This window comes from Empidonax traillii, unplaced genomic scaffold (assembly GCF_003031625.1).
Source record: "Empidonax traillii isolate 1590-97213 ecotype Southwest subspecies unplaced genomic scaffold, ASM303162v1 scaffold1099:size633499, whole genome shotgun sequence".
In the NCBI taxonomy this organism is placed as follows: Eukaryota; Metazoa; Chordata; class Aves; order Passeriformes; family Tyrannidae; genus Empidonax; species Empidonax traillii.
The window spans coordinates 418,742-434,229 of record NW_020956292.1 but is presented as its reverse complement, the minus strand read 5'-3'; the positions used below and the strand labels follow the sequence as shown (position 1 = coordinate 434,229).

General features: G+C 42.3%; 2 protein-coding genes across 4 annotated transcripts in view; one reads left to right on the top strand and one right to left on the bottom strand.

Moving 5' to 3' along the window:
* CASC1 (cancer susceptibility 1) overlaps window positions 1–9,064 on the top strand; it is a 19,971-nt gene extending 10,907 nt beyond the window's left edge. For 2 of the 3 annotated variants that reach the window (XM_027904886.1, XM_027904889.1), the window contains 7 exons: window positions 2,723–2,828; window positions 5,172–5,338; window positions 5,883–6,027; window positions 6,829–7,043; window positions 7,696–7,872; window positions 8,103–8,216; window positions 8,723–9,064. In XM_027904886.1, coding sequence (XP_027760687.1) covers window positions 2,723–2,828; window positions 5,172–5,338; window positions 5,883–6,027; window positions 6,829–7,043; window positions 7,696–7,872; window positions 8,103–8,216; window positions 8,723–8,998 — 1,200 coding nt within the window. In that variant the 3' untranslated portion in view covers window positions 8,999–9,064. Of the gene's footprint in view, window positions 1–8; window positions 94–1,150; window positions 1,431–2,722; window positions 2,829–5,171; window positions 5,339–5,882; window positions 6,028–6,828; window positions 7,044–7,695; window positions 7,873–8,102; window positions 8,217–8,722 lie in introns of all 3 variants that reach the window. The other variant, XM_027904888.1, reaches the window with a different exon arrangement.
* Window positions 9,065–9,231: 167 nt separating this feature from the next.
* The window catches only part of LRMP (lymphoid restricted membrane protein), a 38,555-nt gene continuing 32,298 nt past the window's right edge, over window positions 9,232–15,488 (bottom strand). Inside the window, exons 31-39 of the mRNA XM_027904899.1 lie at window positions 14,607–14,747; window positions 14,040–14,174; window positions 13,237–13,384; window positions 12,319–12,362; window positions 11,632–11,709; window positions 11,457–11,521; window positions 10,899–11,000; window positions 10,646–10,750; window positions 9,232–9,712 (exon numbers count right to left, since the gene is read on the bottom strand). Coding sequence (XP_027760700.1) covers window positions 9,469–9,712; window positions 10,646–10,750; window positions 10,899–11,000; window positions 11,457–11,521; window positions 11,632–11,709; window positions 12,319–12,362; window positions 13,237–13,384; window positions 14,040–14,174; window positions 14,607–14,747 — 1,062 coding nt within the window. The 3' untranslated portion in view covers window positions 9,232–9,468. The remainder of the gene's footprint in view (window positions 9,713–10,645; window positions 10,751–10,898; window positions 11,001–11,456; window positions 11,522–11,631; window positions 11,710–12,318; window positions 12,363–13,236; window positions 13,385–14,039; window positions 14,175–14,606; window positions 14,748–15,488) is intronic.

Here is a 15,488-nt window from a genome sequence, read left to right as displayed (position 1 = left end):
GTATGAAGATTCTGAAACTGGAAATATGCAGGCAGTCATAAAGGATAAAAATGTTACTTTCTGTGTTTGGGTCAATCTGAAGAAGAAAGTAAGGTACAGCACCCTGAAATTCTTAATCTGAAATGAGGCCTGGCCTTGTCTACCCAAGTTGAGTAAATACCAAGAACCAATTTCATGATCTTTTTTATATACATGTACGTATATAAATTTGTTTCTTAAAATGCTGCTGTAGAGCCAGTTACTGCCAGAACAAATTTTGAAGAAAAACAATAAAAACCCTTGCAGAGAATTGAAATTCCTCTGGAAGGGATGTTTCTTGCTGATGCATTAAATATTTTCTAAGCTGTTACAGTGGCTTGCAAAGCAGTGACTGGTGGTGCTTTGTGCTCAGTTCTCTGTTAGGTAAAAGATTCTGGAGCATGGGATGCTCCAGAGTGGGTTCTGAAGCTGAGATTTGGTTTTTTATTAGGTTGCCATTTAACTGGTATCCTTTTCAAAACGAGATTTTTGAGCAGAACTGCCTGTTTCCACTGCACAAATATGAGGAATAAATTACTAAAAGGGCTTTACCTTGACTCAGGCCCTGTTGCTGTAAGCAACTAGTAGGCTGAGTGCTGGGCAACGTCATACTGACCTTCAGGAAGAGCCCATTTGGGGTGGTGTTAAAGCCTTTTGTTCAGCACAGAGATGCACTTCAGATACTCAGCCAATAATTAAAAACTGCATGTGGCTTCAGCAGAAGATTCTTGGAACTTGTGGCCAGCTGATCTTATCCAAAAATAGGTATTATTTGGATTGCTTTGGAGGGCGTTGAGGCTGATGTAACACAGCTGGTGGCGTCACCTCTGTAGGGTTTACCTGTTAAATGAGCTTTACCAGGAATGTGCTATATAGAGGAACTGCCATCTGATTCTGCCTCATTGTCATCCTGTCCAGGCATTATTTTGGCAGCTCCTGATGCCCTTAGTGCAGCAGTGGCTTGGCTGGGAGGGTCTCACAGACAGCTGTCGGTTGTGGCATCCCCCTCTGTCCCTCAGGCAGCCCAACAAATCTCAAAACAGATCTGAGCATTTCTGAAGAAATACACAAAAATAAACGCTGCCAGTCTTGCTTACCAGGGTCTGTTTTGGTTTTTAATTCGTGTTCCCAGGTTCAAAACTCACGTGTTCAGCGATGCCCAGCACGGCTTTGATGTTCCCAAGTCCCTGGTTCTGAACAGCGCCGCCGTTCGCATTTTGCACACCCGTTACGACCACGTGTCCCCGCTGTGGCTGCAGTGTCGAGGTCTGCCAGACCTGGAAGCCTTGGAGAGCAAAGAACTGGCTGAGCATCCAAAAGACAATGCAGAAGAACCAGGAGAGGAGGAAAAGAAAGCCAGAGAAGAACCCGGCGTGCCTGCCGAAGAAGAAACGTGTCCTGGTGGGAGAAAGGTGGGTACAAACCCTCAGCACGGGCTTTTGTACGTGGCTCTTGTTAACTTGAGACACAGTCACAGCTTTTTGCTGTCTCCTGGGCATGAGAGTCAAATTCTTAAAGGTTTTATAGAAAACGGCAGCTTGTATGAATACTGTCATAGATCTTCTCGAGGGAGTGGAAAGGTGGATGACCGAAGGCTGTCGCACAGAAGGTAGAGAGAGGGAGGTTTGGTGCAGTTGGCAGAGGTGAGTTGGCATTTGGTTGGTGGTTTTAGGAGTAAGATCAAGCCATAGGGAACATCAGGTGCTGTTGTAGGATCACAGAATATGCCAAGTTGGAAGGGACCCTCAGGGATCATCGAGCCCATCCCCAAGAGTCACACCCTGTGCCTGGCAAGGGTCATCCAAAAGCTTCTTGACCTTTGTCAGGCTTGGTGCTGTGGCCACTTCTCTGGATATTTCTGTGACTCAGAAATCCAATTTTAGGAAGTTTTGCAGCATGCAGAATAGGATTCAGAGTTCAGCAGGTGCTGGCTGTGCAGGTACTTAGCTGACCCTTTGCTCTTAGAGGGCTTTTCAAATACTATTTCTGGCTGCCTGTTCTCTTCCTTGGCACTCTTCCATGTTAAATGTTGGCTTTAGGTATGATGGAGGTTGCTTGGGTTTCTATTCTTCCTCCTGGGTTTGGGTTTTTCACTTTGGGCATCATCTGTGGCCTTCAGATAAATGACTTGTGCCCTCTGTCTTAAATTTCTGCAGAAATAACTGTCAGACATCAGATTTTATGCCTTCTTAGTGTGTTTGGAGCAATTTCCTGGATTTCACAGAATATTCTGTGTTGGATGGGACCCACAAGGATCATCAAGTCCAGCTCTTAAGTGAATGGCCCATACAGGGATCAACCCTTGTTCATCATCTTGGGTTTTCTCCTTTTCAGTCCCCAACACCTTTGTGGTGAATCAGTGCTTGAAATCCTACTATTCTTGATTCCTTTTTTCTTTCTTTTCTTTTTTTTTTTTTTTTTTTTTNATGGTACTTGAGGAGCTCAAGAGGGAATTTGCTGTGGAAAAGAAGTAATTACTTTATCTCTGTTTATATATCCAGTGCCAAATTGGAGAGCACCTTTAATCAAAACTATTTCTGCTAGCTAGGTAGAAATAATCTCTCCTAAAATCTTGACCCTGAAGCAAGATTGGTGCAAATCTTGCTGGAGGGGTTGAACCCTGTATCCTTGGGCCTCCTTGAAGGAGGTGATATCCTCTTCTTTATTGCATCTAATGGAAAAATGCCTTTTTCCTTTTATATAGAAGAGTGTTGCCTCGTTGAAAGAAACCAGCAATAACACAGAGGATGTAAATGAGACAGAGGAGGAAACCGAGAAGAAATCAGAAAACTTGGACATTTCATCACAAGGTATTTGGTTTGGTTTTATCTGCAGCATCACAAAAGTACTTATGCCAAATGTTTTATATATTAGGAAGAAATTGTTTACTGTGACAGGGGTGAGGCCCTGGCACAGGTTTCCCAGGGATGCCCCATCCCTGGGAGTGTCCAAGGCCAGGTTGGATGGGGCTCTTAGCAACCTGGGCTAGTGGAAGGTGTCCCTGCCCATGGCAGGGGATGAAATGAGATGATTTTTAAGGTCCCTTCCAACCCAACCCAAATTCTTTGATATATTCAAACATTGCAATATGGATCTCCATGTGAATGGAGCTTATAAATGCACTGATGCTTTGATAACACCTGAGGTCTGTTGACATTTCTATTAATGATTGTTAAATGCAGAGAGATAACAGGACAGGTAGGAAAATGGAGTTTGTCCCCATACGTATTTTCATTTATTTGTTATTTATTTATTTATGTTCATGTACATGTTTTTTAAGCTTATGTAGATATATGTACTACTATTATTATATAAATGTTTATGGGTGGAACATACAATGTGCATGAATCTACCAGGCTGTCTGGTGAGATGGACTTTCTCAGAAAAAAAAAAAAATATTCAAATGGATTTAATGGTAGGCATTTGAGCAGTGTGGAGTGTTACTGAGTGTTGTTACTTAAGTGTGTGCTTAAAGCAGGATTCGTGCTGATACATTTCCTTAAAACAGGGCCTAATTCTAGGCCATAAAACAGTTTATCTGTCCTGCGTAAATTACAATTTTCTTCTGGCTTATGGTGTCATCCTTTGGTTTAATAAGTGAGTTTTCTTGTAGTATGGACTGAAATATAACAGCTGCAAATTATTAGTGTCATTTAGCTCAACTTTACAGACTTTTCCTTGTTTGAAGAAACCAAACCCCACCCCGCAACCTTTTCTGCCGAGCACAGTCCAAGGAACCAGTTGTCTGACTAGACCCTAAAGACCACCCAAGCGAGGTTTTCCAGAGAATATAAAGGATTTGGGCTTCATTTGGAGGAATTTACTGTGTTGCTCCCATAAGGCTTTGAACAGCCCTGCTTTTCAGGATAGAGTAGAAAGGATACTAAATTATCACAAACTCAGTGAAAACAGGAGGCCACGTAAACAAGGGTTGAAAAAATCAGGAATGCAACAACAGGGGAAAGAGGGAGAACTGCAGTTCTCTGGGTTTAACCGTTCTTAGAAAGTTAAATTAAACTTGAGACAATGAATAGTTATGTTTAGAAGACAAATATTTTTGTATTATTATCTTTAAAAAGCAAGTTCAAGTGCAAACTACCACTGGGGCTGGTAGTAAAATGGTTTTTTTTACCTCCTGTGAATGTTTTGCTCGTAATAACTGCAAAAGGACTTTATAGTGGTGTGTAAATACAGCAGAATAAAACCTATCTGCAACGCAACTAAATCTGACATAACAATTAACACCGTTTTCACTTGTTTTTTTTTAAAAAAGCTTGAAGACATTTTATGTAGATAGTTGTCACTTTTTTTGATATGATCTCACTCTCTCAAAGCAAATTTCATAACACTTACAGTAGCTCTTTTTATACATTATTGAACACTTTTTTCTTGATCCCTGTCAGCAGTAACTTCTCTCTCCTCCTTTGGCATCCCACCTGATGTTTTATGTGGGCTTGTTTGTTGTTGTTGTTGTTGTTGTTGTTTTTTTAAAGAAAATACTTCAAGCCATTTTTGTCCATGGCATTGATACCTTTTAATAACATTTTCCAATTAATTAAGCCTTCAATTCAAACATGTATGTAATATATAGGTAATTATGCATAGAAAGATTTGACTGTTATCTGAAAATTGTGTTTCATGGTAAATCCCTCTTGCTGTTGATAATTATCACATCTTTCGGGTCTTCATTTTTATTTATTTTTTGACTATTGGTTGTGAAACGAGAGTTTTGAGGTCACTCAAAAAATCACCAGGGAAGGTGATTTTTTTTTTTTTTTTGCCTGATTTCTTTTCATATCAATGCAATCTTACTAAACCTGTCCACAATCCACTGGGAAATTCTTCCGTGGTTAATGACGAGACTTGTTTGTTTGGTCAGTAAAATCCTTATATAGAGCATTTTGAACTGGCCACAGATTCAGGGCAGAGAGTAATCTCTTAAAAAGCTCAGTTCCAAGACAAGAAGTGATTTTTTTTTTTTTCTCCTATATTTCATTTATTTACTAAAAGCTCTGTGGAGCGCCAGCAGGTGGGGCTGAAACTCTGCAGAGCGTGAAGCGCTCCAAGCGACCAGCAAATAGAGGTGGGAAATTTCAGCGTCTCAGTTTGATGAGAGCTGTGTTATTTATTTATTTATTTATTATTTTTTTAAGAAGGGGACCCGCCGGTGCAGGAAGAGACAGGAGACAAAGGAGAGGCGGCAGCAGCTGCAGAGTGGGTGGATTTGCAGCGGTTCGTGCCGGTGGGCGGCGTGTTCCACATCGATGCCCTGCAGCTCCCGCCTCAGGTGGTGGAAGTCAATGACTGGACCATGGTGGAGGTGAGTGAGGGAAGGGATTACAAATCCCTTTGAAGGTCTCTTCTCTGTCATCCCTGGAAAGCTGTCCCTGATTATTTATCAAATTATTATTTATCAAATAATTCTCCAGTTACACTTGGCCAGCTTTTACTCAGTGTGCTCAGTCAGTGGTTCCTCAGCATGGCCAGCGCGGATCCACCTGCTGGAAAACGCTCTGGGCCAAAGTAAAAGCAAACAGAGAAGTCCTTAGTTTTTCCATATGGGACAGGTAAGACTTTAAAAGCAGGCTGGAAGCAAAATTACTGCCAGGCTCTGCAGGATAAATGAGGATTGTAGTCACTGTGTTCTAGTTTTCCACTGCTGGAGCCTGGTGCAGTGCTGCTAACAGCAGAGTGCTTTTGTCTCTCGGGTGCTCTTGGGTTTTTTAGAGTGTGGATCTGCTGAAAAAGGACTGTTCCCACTGTGTGGCACTGCCTTAAAGGGACTTTTACAAGAAAAAAAAAAAAATCAGGCTGCTGCATTTTCTAATAAAAATGTTATGTGTCCTTTTCCCATCTTGCCAAAGTTAGTTGATGCTGGGTTGGAGGTGTATCCCTATTCCCCCGAGGAGGCTGAGGATGCCACAGAATCAATAATCCAAATAACCCTCAGGCTGCCTGAAAATGTGGTGTATTTTAAGAGTCCTGTGGTCGCCCGATGGGATCCCGAAGGTAGGAACTTAGAACGCAGATTTATTTCAAGTTTGAATAGTGAAATTTATACCTGAGTTTTACTATTGTCAATTCAGAGCCCAGAAATAATTTGGGCACTTCGATGTTAATTGATTTGGAGATGTCAGTGTTCCTTTATTTGGTTTGTTTTGAGTTGTTGTTTTAATTCTCTTTTGCTTCTGCAGCATATCTAATAATGGATTGGTTTGTTGGAGCTTTTTATTGTAGCTTCTTAATATAAAAGGAAAAAAAAATACACAGCATTTAATGGGCAGCAGTACAACTGCCTACCATAAATCAGGTTTTGTTGAGGTAAAGTCCACATTGAGCCAAACTGGCTCCTACCTACATGTATTAATATTGTTACAATATGAAATGTATATATTAAAAAAAACAACTGTGATATTCTAGATATTAGATAAATACAGTGTCCCTCTGACTTTATATTCATGAGGGAGAGTAGAACCTATTAAAATGTTTAGATGTTTAAAATTACTCTTGAAAATGATCTTTTGGGCTGCTGTTTAACAGGTAAGAAATGACAGTTACTTTGAGTTAAATTTTCTTTTCTATTGAAATTGAGAAGATTTCCTGTCAAAATTAGCCCAATCTTATACTTAAAGACAATTAAAAGGAGGGGAGTTTTTGCCTTAAAATAATTATCTTCATTTTGTGCCTGATATTTTCGCTGTGAGTGAATATTAGCGAACCTGGAATGTCTTTACCAATTCTTCCCCAGCACATACCACCAGCAGAAGCTTTCCATGTCCATCCTTGTATTTTTACATCCTTTTTGTACAGCCCAGCAGTGGAGAACTGATGGCATCAGCAAGATAAAGTATGAAGCACAAGAAAAGAGCATCACCTTTGAGATGGGTGGCTTTTATACAGTAGCACTTCTCCAGGATGCTCATCTCAACATGCCATATAAAGCATGGGAATTGCAACCTACTGGGGTGGATGAAGCTCTCCTTGTAGTTACTACCTGCTTGGCAACAATTCAGATACGAATTAAGGTAATGTAAATAATTTTTTAAAAATCAAACAGTGGTAGATTAAAAAAAAAAAAAAAAAAGGCAAACCATAATTATTATAAAGTGTCCTTTACTAAGAATTCTAGATGCTTCCACAAGACCAAGTTGAATTTCTCTCTGTGCCAGTGAAAAGGAGGGAGGATCATTTCCAAGCACTGTCCTAGTTATTTAAATTTCAGTTATTTAAGGTGGTCAGAAGGAAAAATATGTATGATTGCTCTGCAAATTTCTAATAAATGCTTTGTTGTGGAGACAACACAAGACTTTCAGCAGCTACAGACTTAAAAATCATTCCTTTTTTTCTCCCAGCTCTATCCAGAGAAGGAAAAGCATTTTAAACAGGCTATTAATGCTACTTGTTCCTTCTGAAGGTTCAAGTTACACGACTGTGTATATGTTCATTAATGTGTAAATCATGATTTGAAAAAAAAAAGCATCAAAAAAGTACAGCTGTGTATTTTCTGAATTCCTACAGCAGAGTGGCTTTCTTCAGGACATATAAATGAAATTTCCCCGCCCAGAGTAACAGATAATGTGTATAATTCCCAGAACAGCAAAGATGGTACTGTTTGATGCCCAAAGCAGTGAGTGAATTCCGTGCCCTGTAAACTGTTTTCACTGCTTTGTTCAACAGGGCAATCAGTGTATGTTGTCTTCAGTAGTGGTGGAGGAGGAGGAGGAGGAGGATGTGCTTTCCAACATCACAGGAAAATGGATGAGTCCCCATGCCCTCCGAGCAGCTCTGAAAAGAGCTGGTGTGAACATTTTCCCTGGAGACTGTTCTCACAACTATGTCCCTGTGACCAGGAAGGTGAGTGCAACGGCGAAGGCCTTTCCTGTTGGTTTTTATCACCCCCTTTTTTACTTTCTTTTCACCCTTTTCTTGCAGGAAGACCTGCAGTCCAGAACACGTGTGTGTTCTGCCAGCTGAGCCAGTGGGTTCTGGTTGGAGCAAGCTTTTCCTTACATTTGTGACGTGACACAGTCAGTCCCTTTCCCTGAGATATAAAACCCAAAACACCTTGTATTTTTGCATTCCAGGCTGCCCTGGCGGAAGTTAAGGCCTGTCAACAGCTGGCTCTGGTTGCATCTGCATTTGCTTTTGCATCGAGCAGGTGGAACAGAGCGGCAGGTCCAGAGCACGTGGTGTTCAAGGTTTGTGGGTTTAGTCTGATTTCATTTACCCCCTGCTGCAAAGGAGGGAATGAGCAACTCAGGTGCTGATTTGTTTCCACCTGTAAACTAAAACATGGTTAAAGTTATGGCTGTAGATAGAGAACACACCCTGCTGATGAAACCTTGAGCAAGTTTCTCGCTCTCAAGTTAAATGCATGGCCCAGAAATATTTAGCTCAGTACTTGGTCTCAGGAGTAAAAACTAAAATAAATTATGCCTGTTGCACCTAGCTAGGCTAGGAGTCAGGAACAGCAGCTGGAGTCCCCAAAGCTTGGAGTTTAGAGGCAAACTAGATGGAAGATTTCAGTGTTGATAGAGCACCTGGTACACAGTGGGCTCTTAGGCACAGAGAGCTGGTATTAATATTGCTTTAGGGGGGTTGTTTCTGTATTATACTCACAAGAATTTAGAATTTCACACCAGAATTTATCCTCTGTCAGTGGCACAGGCTTCCTCTTACAGTGCATTTTTTTTTCTTGCAATAGGTAAGGGAGCATCTTGAAGCAGATTCTGTCCAAGACAACAACTGGTCTCTTTACATGTTTAATGGCCAGAAAGCACAAAAGCTCAAAATCACTGAAACCAGTGAAGCTTTTTCAGAAGAGATAGAAGAAGATTCTGAACTTCACTCCACACTCTACCATCTGCTTAAGGATTTTGCCAGCAAAGCAGCAATGGATAAAGTGGAAGGAGCCAGCTGCCTGTTCGTTGATGCTGTGTATCAGCTACTCCTTACTACAAGGGTTTTAACATACTCTTAAATACTGTACGTTTTCTTTTAAAACTTTATTATCAAAAGTTCTCAGCAAAGTTACATTTCAAGTCTAGAACCCTATTCTGTTCAAATCATTGAAACAGCTCCCATGACTAAAATGCAAACGATTTTCTCTTTGTTCAGGCAACATAAGTTCTTTATTCTCTTGTGGCCAGGACCACTTAGTCGTATTTATTGTTAGCTGCTTTTAAATTGTAAACCTGAACAGAATTGAGACCCTTTTAGCTACTGGTAAAGATGACTTTTGTCAGAATGGGGGGGGGGGGAAGATAGATAGCTATATATATATATATATACACATTTTCATTTCAAGTCATGCTCTAAAGAAAAAAAAAAATCTCCCCAAAAAATACCCACAACCCAACAAAACAAATCCAAACATGTAACCTTAAATAAACTATCTCAGCTTCTTGGAAAGTAACTTGGAAGCACAGCTACAAGAAGTCGGAACCTCGGTTATACCGGGGGAGGCCCGTTGTGTTGGAGCCTCGTGTAGGGCCACAGCAGCTGCTGTAGTGATGTCCAGGAGTCCCCAGTCCCTACAGGTGCTGCATCTGCAGGTCTCTGGAGGGACAGCCCCGTGAGGAAGCTTGTGAGGGCAGCCAGGAGCACCAGGATGGAGACGGAGAACCACAGGGTTTTGTTGGCGTTGGAAAAGGAAGCCTTGAAGTGGGACGCCCACGATGACATCAGGTTGTACCTGTGCAGGAGTGTGAGGCAGAGAATGGTTTTCCCCTCACAACTCAGAAGCTCTTCCCACCCCACCTCAAAAAAAAAAAAAACCTCAATCAGATCCCACAAACAGAGATCTTTATCAAAAGTGACAAGGTTGGTACTGTAGGTTGTGTTCAGGGTTTAAAATGCAACCCTCAGGAAAGTGAGTTTTAGGTGGCTCACCCAGATAACAAGTCCACCCCTGTTCCCTGGACCACACACTATTTCTGAAGAGGATTCACCTTGCAAGATCATCAAGACATCTTGCTAAAAGTTCTGGCCTTCTGTTGTTTTCTATGGCTCTGGTGCCTTCCCTGAGGTTAGGAGAAAAGTCTTACCCTCCCTGACTATCCAAATCCTCATGACACTGGGTACCTCCATCCTTTATGGAACAATTGAAAATAGTATATATTTGTCCTTGCTGTCTTGGTTTCACACACTGGCATAATTGTCTTGTCTCTCCCTCGATCAGGAATGCTTCCAGGGGAGGTTTAACATTCCATGTTCATATGGAATAAATGGTTTTATTCTCCCCTGCAGAGGCAACAAGCCCCCTTTTCTGTAAGGCAGGGGCTTCCCAGGGACAGCATTAACTGGGATAGTCTGGAGTTAGCCTGGATAACTGCTTGTGTCACCTTTAGTCATTTTTACAAGATTACACGCTAGCATGACCAAGTAGCTGAGCTGCAGCAGCTCCCACAGAGTAACCAAAAGAGGTCAGATTATTGCACGAGGCTTCTCTTTCCCTCAGCATTTAGGATTAGGAATGAATTCCTGGAGGGGTGAGTCTCTGGCGCTCAAGGTAACTTTCTCAGAGTTGGTTTAAGTGAGTGTTAACAACCCAACCACAGCTCCAGCTTTGCTTCCCTTTTCCACACAAACATTACTTTAACTCACGAAAAAAAACCAAACAACTTACACTGACTCCAGGGTCCATTTTGATGAATGTTTTCCTTTCTCAGAGACACTTTCCTTCCTGGTGGGTTGTTCCTGTGCTTCAGCAGGAGACTCTGACTGCTCGTTTCTGTCGGCAAGAACCAACAGCTCCAAAGCTTTGCCACCAAGCTAAATTCACAATAGCTGGGTTTTATAGCCCTGATCATCAAAGTTCATTAAAACCAAACCAACCCACCCTGCTCACACATCCCTGAGGAGGCTGCTGTTGGACTTACTTTGTTGCAAAGTGCTCCTCTTCGTACTCTGCCCAGGAGTAGGTGCTGAGGAACCGCTGCAGCGAAGGACGCTTCTCGTTTTGCTTCGCCCCTAGCTTCCCCCTGGCACATTTTAAACAAATTTGCCTGAATTTCCCCAGGAAATAGCAGGAAATCAGAAACCTAGCAGGCTGGTACTCATTGAGATAGGCCTTAGACAAATAACTTTCAAAATTAATTGCCTGAAATTACGATTATTGGAGAAAAAAACCCAAACACAAACAAACAAAACCAACCAAAACCCAGATCTGTCAGTGGCTGATACTTAGAGCTTACATTTTAGATGCTTGTTCTTTTTAAGTTTCCAATGCTTAATAAAATAAATAAAAGAGAGCAGCTGTAACATTTAGTCATGAAGGCTCATCTACCTGTTGTAGCACCTAAAACTAATGTGAAAGGCACTAGACACTGTTATACCTTGAGATGCCCCATAAGCTGTTTACTACTGGCACAGTTAAGAAATAGAAAAAAAAAAAAAATTATTTCACCCTTTACAAAGACAAGCCCAAAGGAATTTACCAACTGCTTGATCTCCTGCTGAACCTCTCGCTCCGTTCGTCTCCGTCGGGGTCGTGAAGTTGGGCCTGGAGAAGAAATTTTGGCACGTTGACTGCACTGTCATCGTCACGCTTCTGCCCAGCCAGTTTTGAGAAGATCAGGCACCTCCCCATCCCTTTGGGAACCCCCTACTTACCAGTGGCAACCCAATCCCTGCATTCCCAGCACTCCTGGGCACTGTTGCAATGCTAACTCTCCTCAGGGCTGACGATGGCTACACAAATAAGAGGCATTACTGGCTCTTATCAAGGAACCATTGGATTACTCACTGAGCACATAAAACACCATCTGTTTTTATACAGACTGTATTAAAAAAAAAAAATAGGTGTGGATACTGGGCTTGAAGTGACACACAAAGAACCAAATCACAAGTGCAGGCAAAGTCATTCTTTAAAGCATCATTAAGTTTTTAGCACCTGAGTGGGGCTGGTTGCTCAGCTCCCAGCAAAACAGCAAAACTGAACGTGCCTGAATTCCCCTAATGCTGCTCACAAGAATTCCTGTAATCCATTTGAATCGCTCCCATCTGTTTTTTTTTTTTTTCATATTTCTGTGCTAAACCCCTTTTTAACCCCAATGGGAGAACCGTACATGAACAGTATTTCTTAACCACTGAGAGTCTGACCATTTCATCTTCTATGTGGGACTTACAAAGTCGGTGAGGGTGTCTGAGAAGTAAATCCTCATGTCTGATGACATCAGCCCATATTTGTGACAGAAAACCAGCAAGCCAAGCGTGTAGCAGAGCACCAGCACGTGACCAAGCAAAGGAAGGCACACGTACACAACACTGAAAAACTTCACATTTCATGTAAGGCTGTACCTTAAAGTTAAAAGGACTCGGTAGCTTTTTATTTGTAGATTCATCTGTGAAGAGATCAAACATCAGAACAGGCTTACAGGAACACAGTTTGAGCTCTGTTTTCAGCTGAAGGTCTGACTTTTTACAGCGTTTCTTTAGGCAAAGAGTGTACGAGAGCACTCTCAGAAAGCAGAAATGGGATCTCAGGAGAAAAGCTTTCTAATTCATTAAGTTCTTAATATCCACACATTGCACATCCTCTGCAAGCGTCAATATCTGTCACTATCATCAAATATATTCTATTAGCAAGGCAGTGTCCTGTTACAGGACTATTTTGTACAGTCAGAACAGAATAGTCTGTGATTCAGAAGGCTCCTGCCAGGATTTTACTGGCGTGTGAGAGACTGCCCTTTTGCTTTTTAAAAAGACACATTCTATTTCTCAGAGTTTAAAACTTCTCTTAATACTACTTCATACTGGCAAATCCACAAGTGCACAGCACTGTGTGAAAACCTGACTGCTGTGCCACCCGCTCAGAGGGGGAAACTCAGGCCCCCTGCTCTTAAGGAGCCTGTAATTCGTGTTTGGAAAAGGGCAGGAAGCATCTGTAGAGAGTAGCCAAAGCTCAGCTACCTCGAAATAGCTCCTGCAAATGCTCCACAGTGTGAACCAGCACCCAAATTTACTGCTCACAGGGAATAAGGTTATCACCAACACATGCAGTGCACTTTTCTGAAAGCCAGAACGTTCCTGTGTACTTGCAGCGGTCCCACACACAAACTCCAAGATCCATCACAGTTTACAAGCCTGATCTCAGGGAGCTGTTTTTAATACCACTAATAAATTGTTATTTCCCCTTCATCTAAGTTTTACCTATAAGGGTCTCTCTGGCAGGTGCTAGAAAGGGCTTGTTTTTTTTTTTTTTTTCTCTTTATTTACCTCTGTCTCCCAGGGAGCTGAAGGATCTCTCATTCTGGAGCAGGACCTGTTTCAGCTCCTCGAGCTCCGCGTGTTCTTTCGCGTACATGCGCTTCAGGTTTTCCACGTGCTGGATCATTACCTCCACGGCCTTGCTGACCCGGCTCTCCTAACAGGGCAAGGGCAGCAGCAGGGGGAAAAGGAAACAGCTCTGAGGAAGTGCATCATGTTTGGAAATTTCCCTCCTTCAGCATCTGCTCTCGTCTTGTATCACCACAAAGCAGCATCCGCCCGTTTTCATCCACCCTTTCAAAGTTTCACTACAACCCGTGTCCCAGCACATGCCCAGGTTTCATTTCTCCACCGATTCCTTTTATCCGAAAATAAATAATGAAGTCTTCACTTTTTCCAAGCTCTTACAACTCCTCCTCATCTCTTTTCTCTGTCTACAGTCTCAAGCTGCCACCACGCATTTGCTGGTATTGCCAAGTTGTGTTTTCGTGCTGCTCCCGTGGCATTATTCACAATTACGCCCAGCATTTGAGCAGGTCTTTTGCACATTTCCCTACATTTAGCTCATTAGCTGCCCTTTCCATAAGGCACAGAAACATCATTAGAGCTTCAAGGCTACCCTTGACAATTTTTTGTTTTTGTTTCTCTCTTTAATCAGGACCTTATTTCTTTTTGCAGTTACACTCTACATACATCAGATTCCCAAATCCTGTTCTGGATCCAGAAGCCCAGCAAACAGATGTGACCACCCCTTTACAACATCTAGAAGCTTTTAAACTTTGTACAAAATACTTTCACACAGAAAGGGTTACCTGATTAATGGCTCCCAACATCTCTGCTCTGCTGGCCACTCGTGCTGCGTACTGGCTGAGGAACTGCAAGCTTTTCTGCAGCTTCTTAATGATCTCCTGTGCTTGGTTGTCTTCCTCACACAAAGGAACTAAAGCCTGAGAGGCACATTGGTAAGAAAATAGGTGGGAGTTCTCAACAGAGAAGGAAGGAAGGGTGAACCCATCTGAGGGCTCTGTTTAGGCCCCCACAGCCCACAGATCAGCATCCAACATCCTCAGTCGGTGTAATTCGGACACAGAACTCCAGTGGGCAGAGCCTTCAGCTTATCAAGCATAAAACCAGCTGAAGACAGGGGTTCAGGTCAGATGTTTGTGCTGTAGAAAAATTCGCTGTTGCCTGACTGAGCACACAAACCACTCAGGTGAAGGTTACCCCTCAATCTCTCACATTACAACAAGCACTGCTCAAAAACTTCAGCCAGATTGGCTTATAATATATCACACACCCCCTTAAAAGTGCTGATTTAAGAGAGGCACTTTCACAGCTGTTCACCCCATCCACCCTCCCAGCCTTGGCTAAACACCAACCTCCAACATCTTCACAGCATTTGTGATCTCCTTTTTCAAGTTTTCTTCAGCCAAGTCTCGGGACCTTTCTTCCAGCCTCACCCTCTTGTCCAAGGTAAACAAGTCACATTTGAAACCTAAAGACAACCTCAGAAACTCAGCCTGTTGGGGGGAGAGGAGGAGATTTCAGAATAATCCAAGCAATGCAGAAATTTTTTTTTAAGCAGACTTGGACACTGACAGGACATTTGGGACTGTACCCCAAGAAGGAAGTTATAGAAGAGGTACAGAAGGGTAAGTGAACATGGTCTGCTTCCCCAAAGCAAGTCTTCCCATCTGTAGTGATGGGGAGAACGTTCTGCAGCCAGAATTCAGGTGACATCCTGGCAGCACAGAGTGTGCCATCTGTGCCTTTTGACACAACGCTCTAAAATCAGCACATTCTGATTTTAGGAGGTCACAGCTACGCTCCTTTAAGATTGCAAACAAATGTTACAGTGGTGACTATGCTCAGTTTCATAGATTTCCACCTTTTTCCCATCCCTTGCAAAATTTCCATTAGGCTTGAAAAGGCAGATTTCAGAAGCTAACGTGTAGAAATACATCCAATTTAAGCTACTCAGCATCATTCTTTTACTTAGGACAAGATATTAAATCGGGGCTTATCTATAAGATCTTTCACTTGCACACATTACTTTAAGGATACAAGCAATTCAGACTTACCTCCACTTCCTTCTCACTAGGGGATTCACTGTAGGATAAGAAGAAGAATCATGTGACACTCTGCAGCTTTAAATTCATACCTGCAGCTGATCACTCGAAGTCAAAACACTTACGGCTCGTTTTGCTTCGTTTTGTCTCCTTTAATGCCACCTGCAGTGGATGAACTCCCTGACAAGAGAA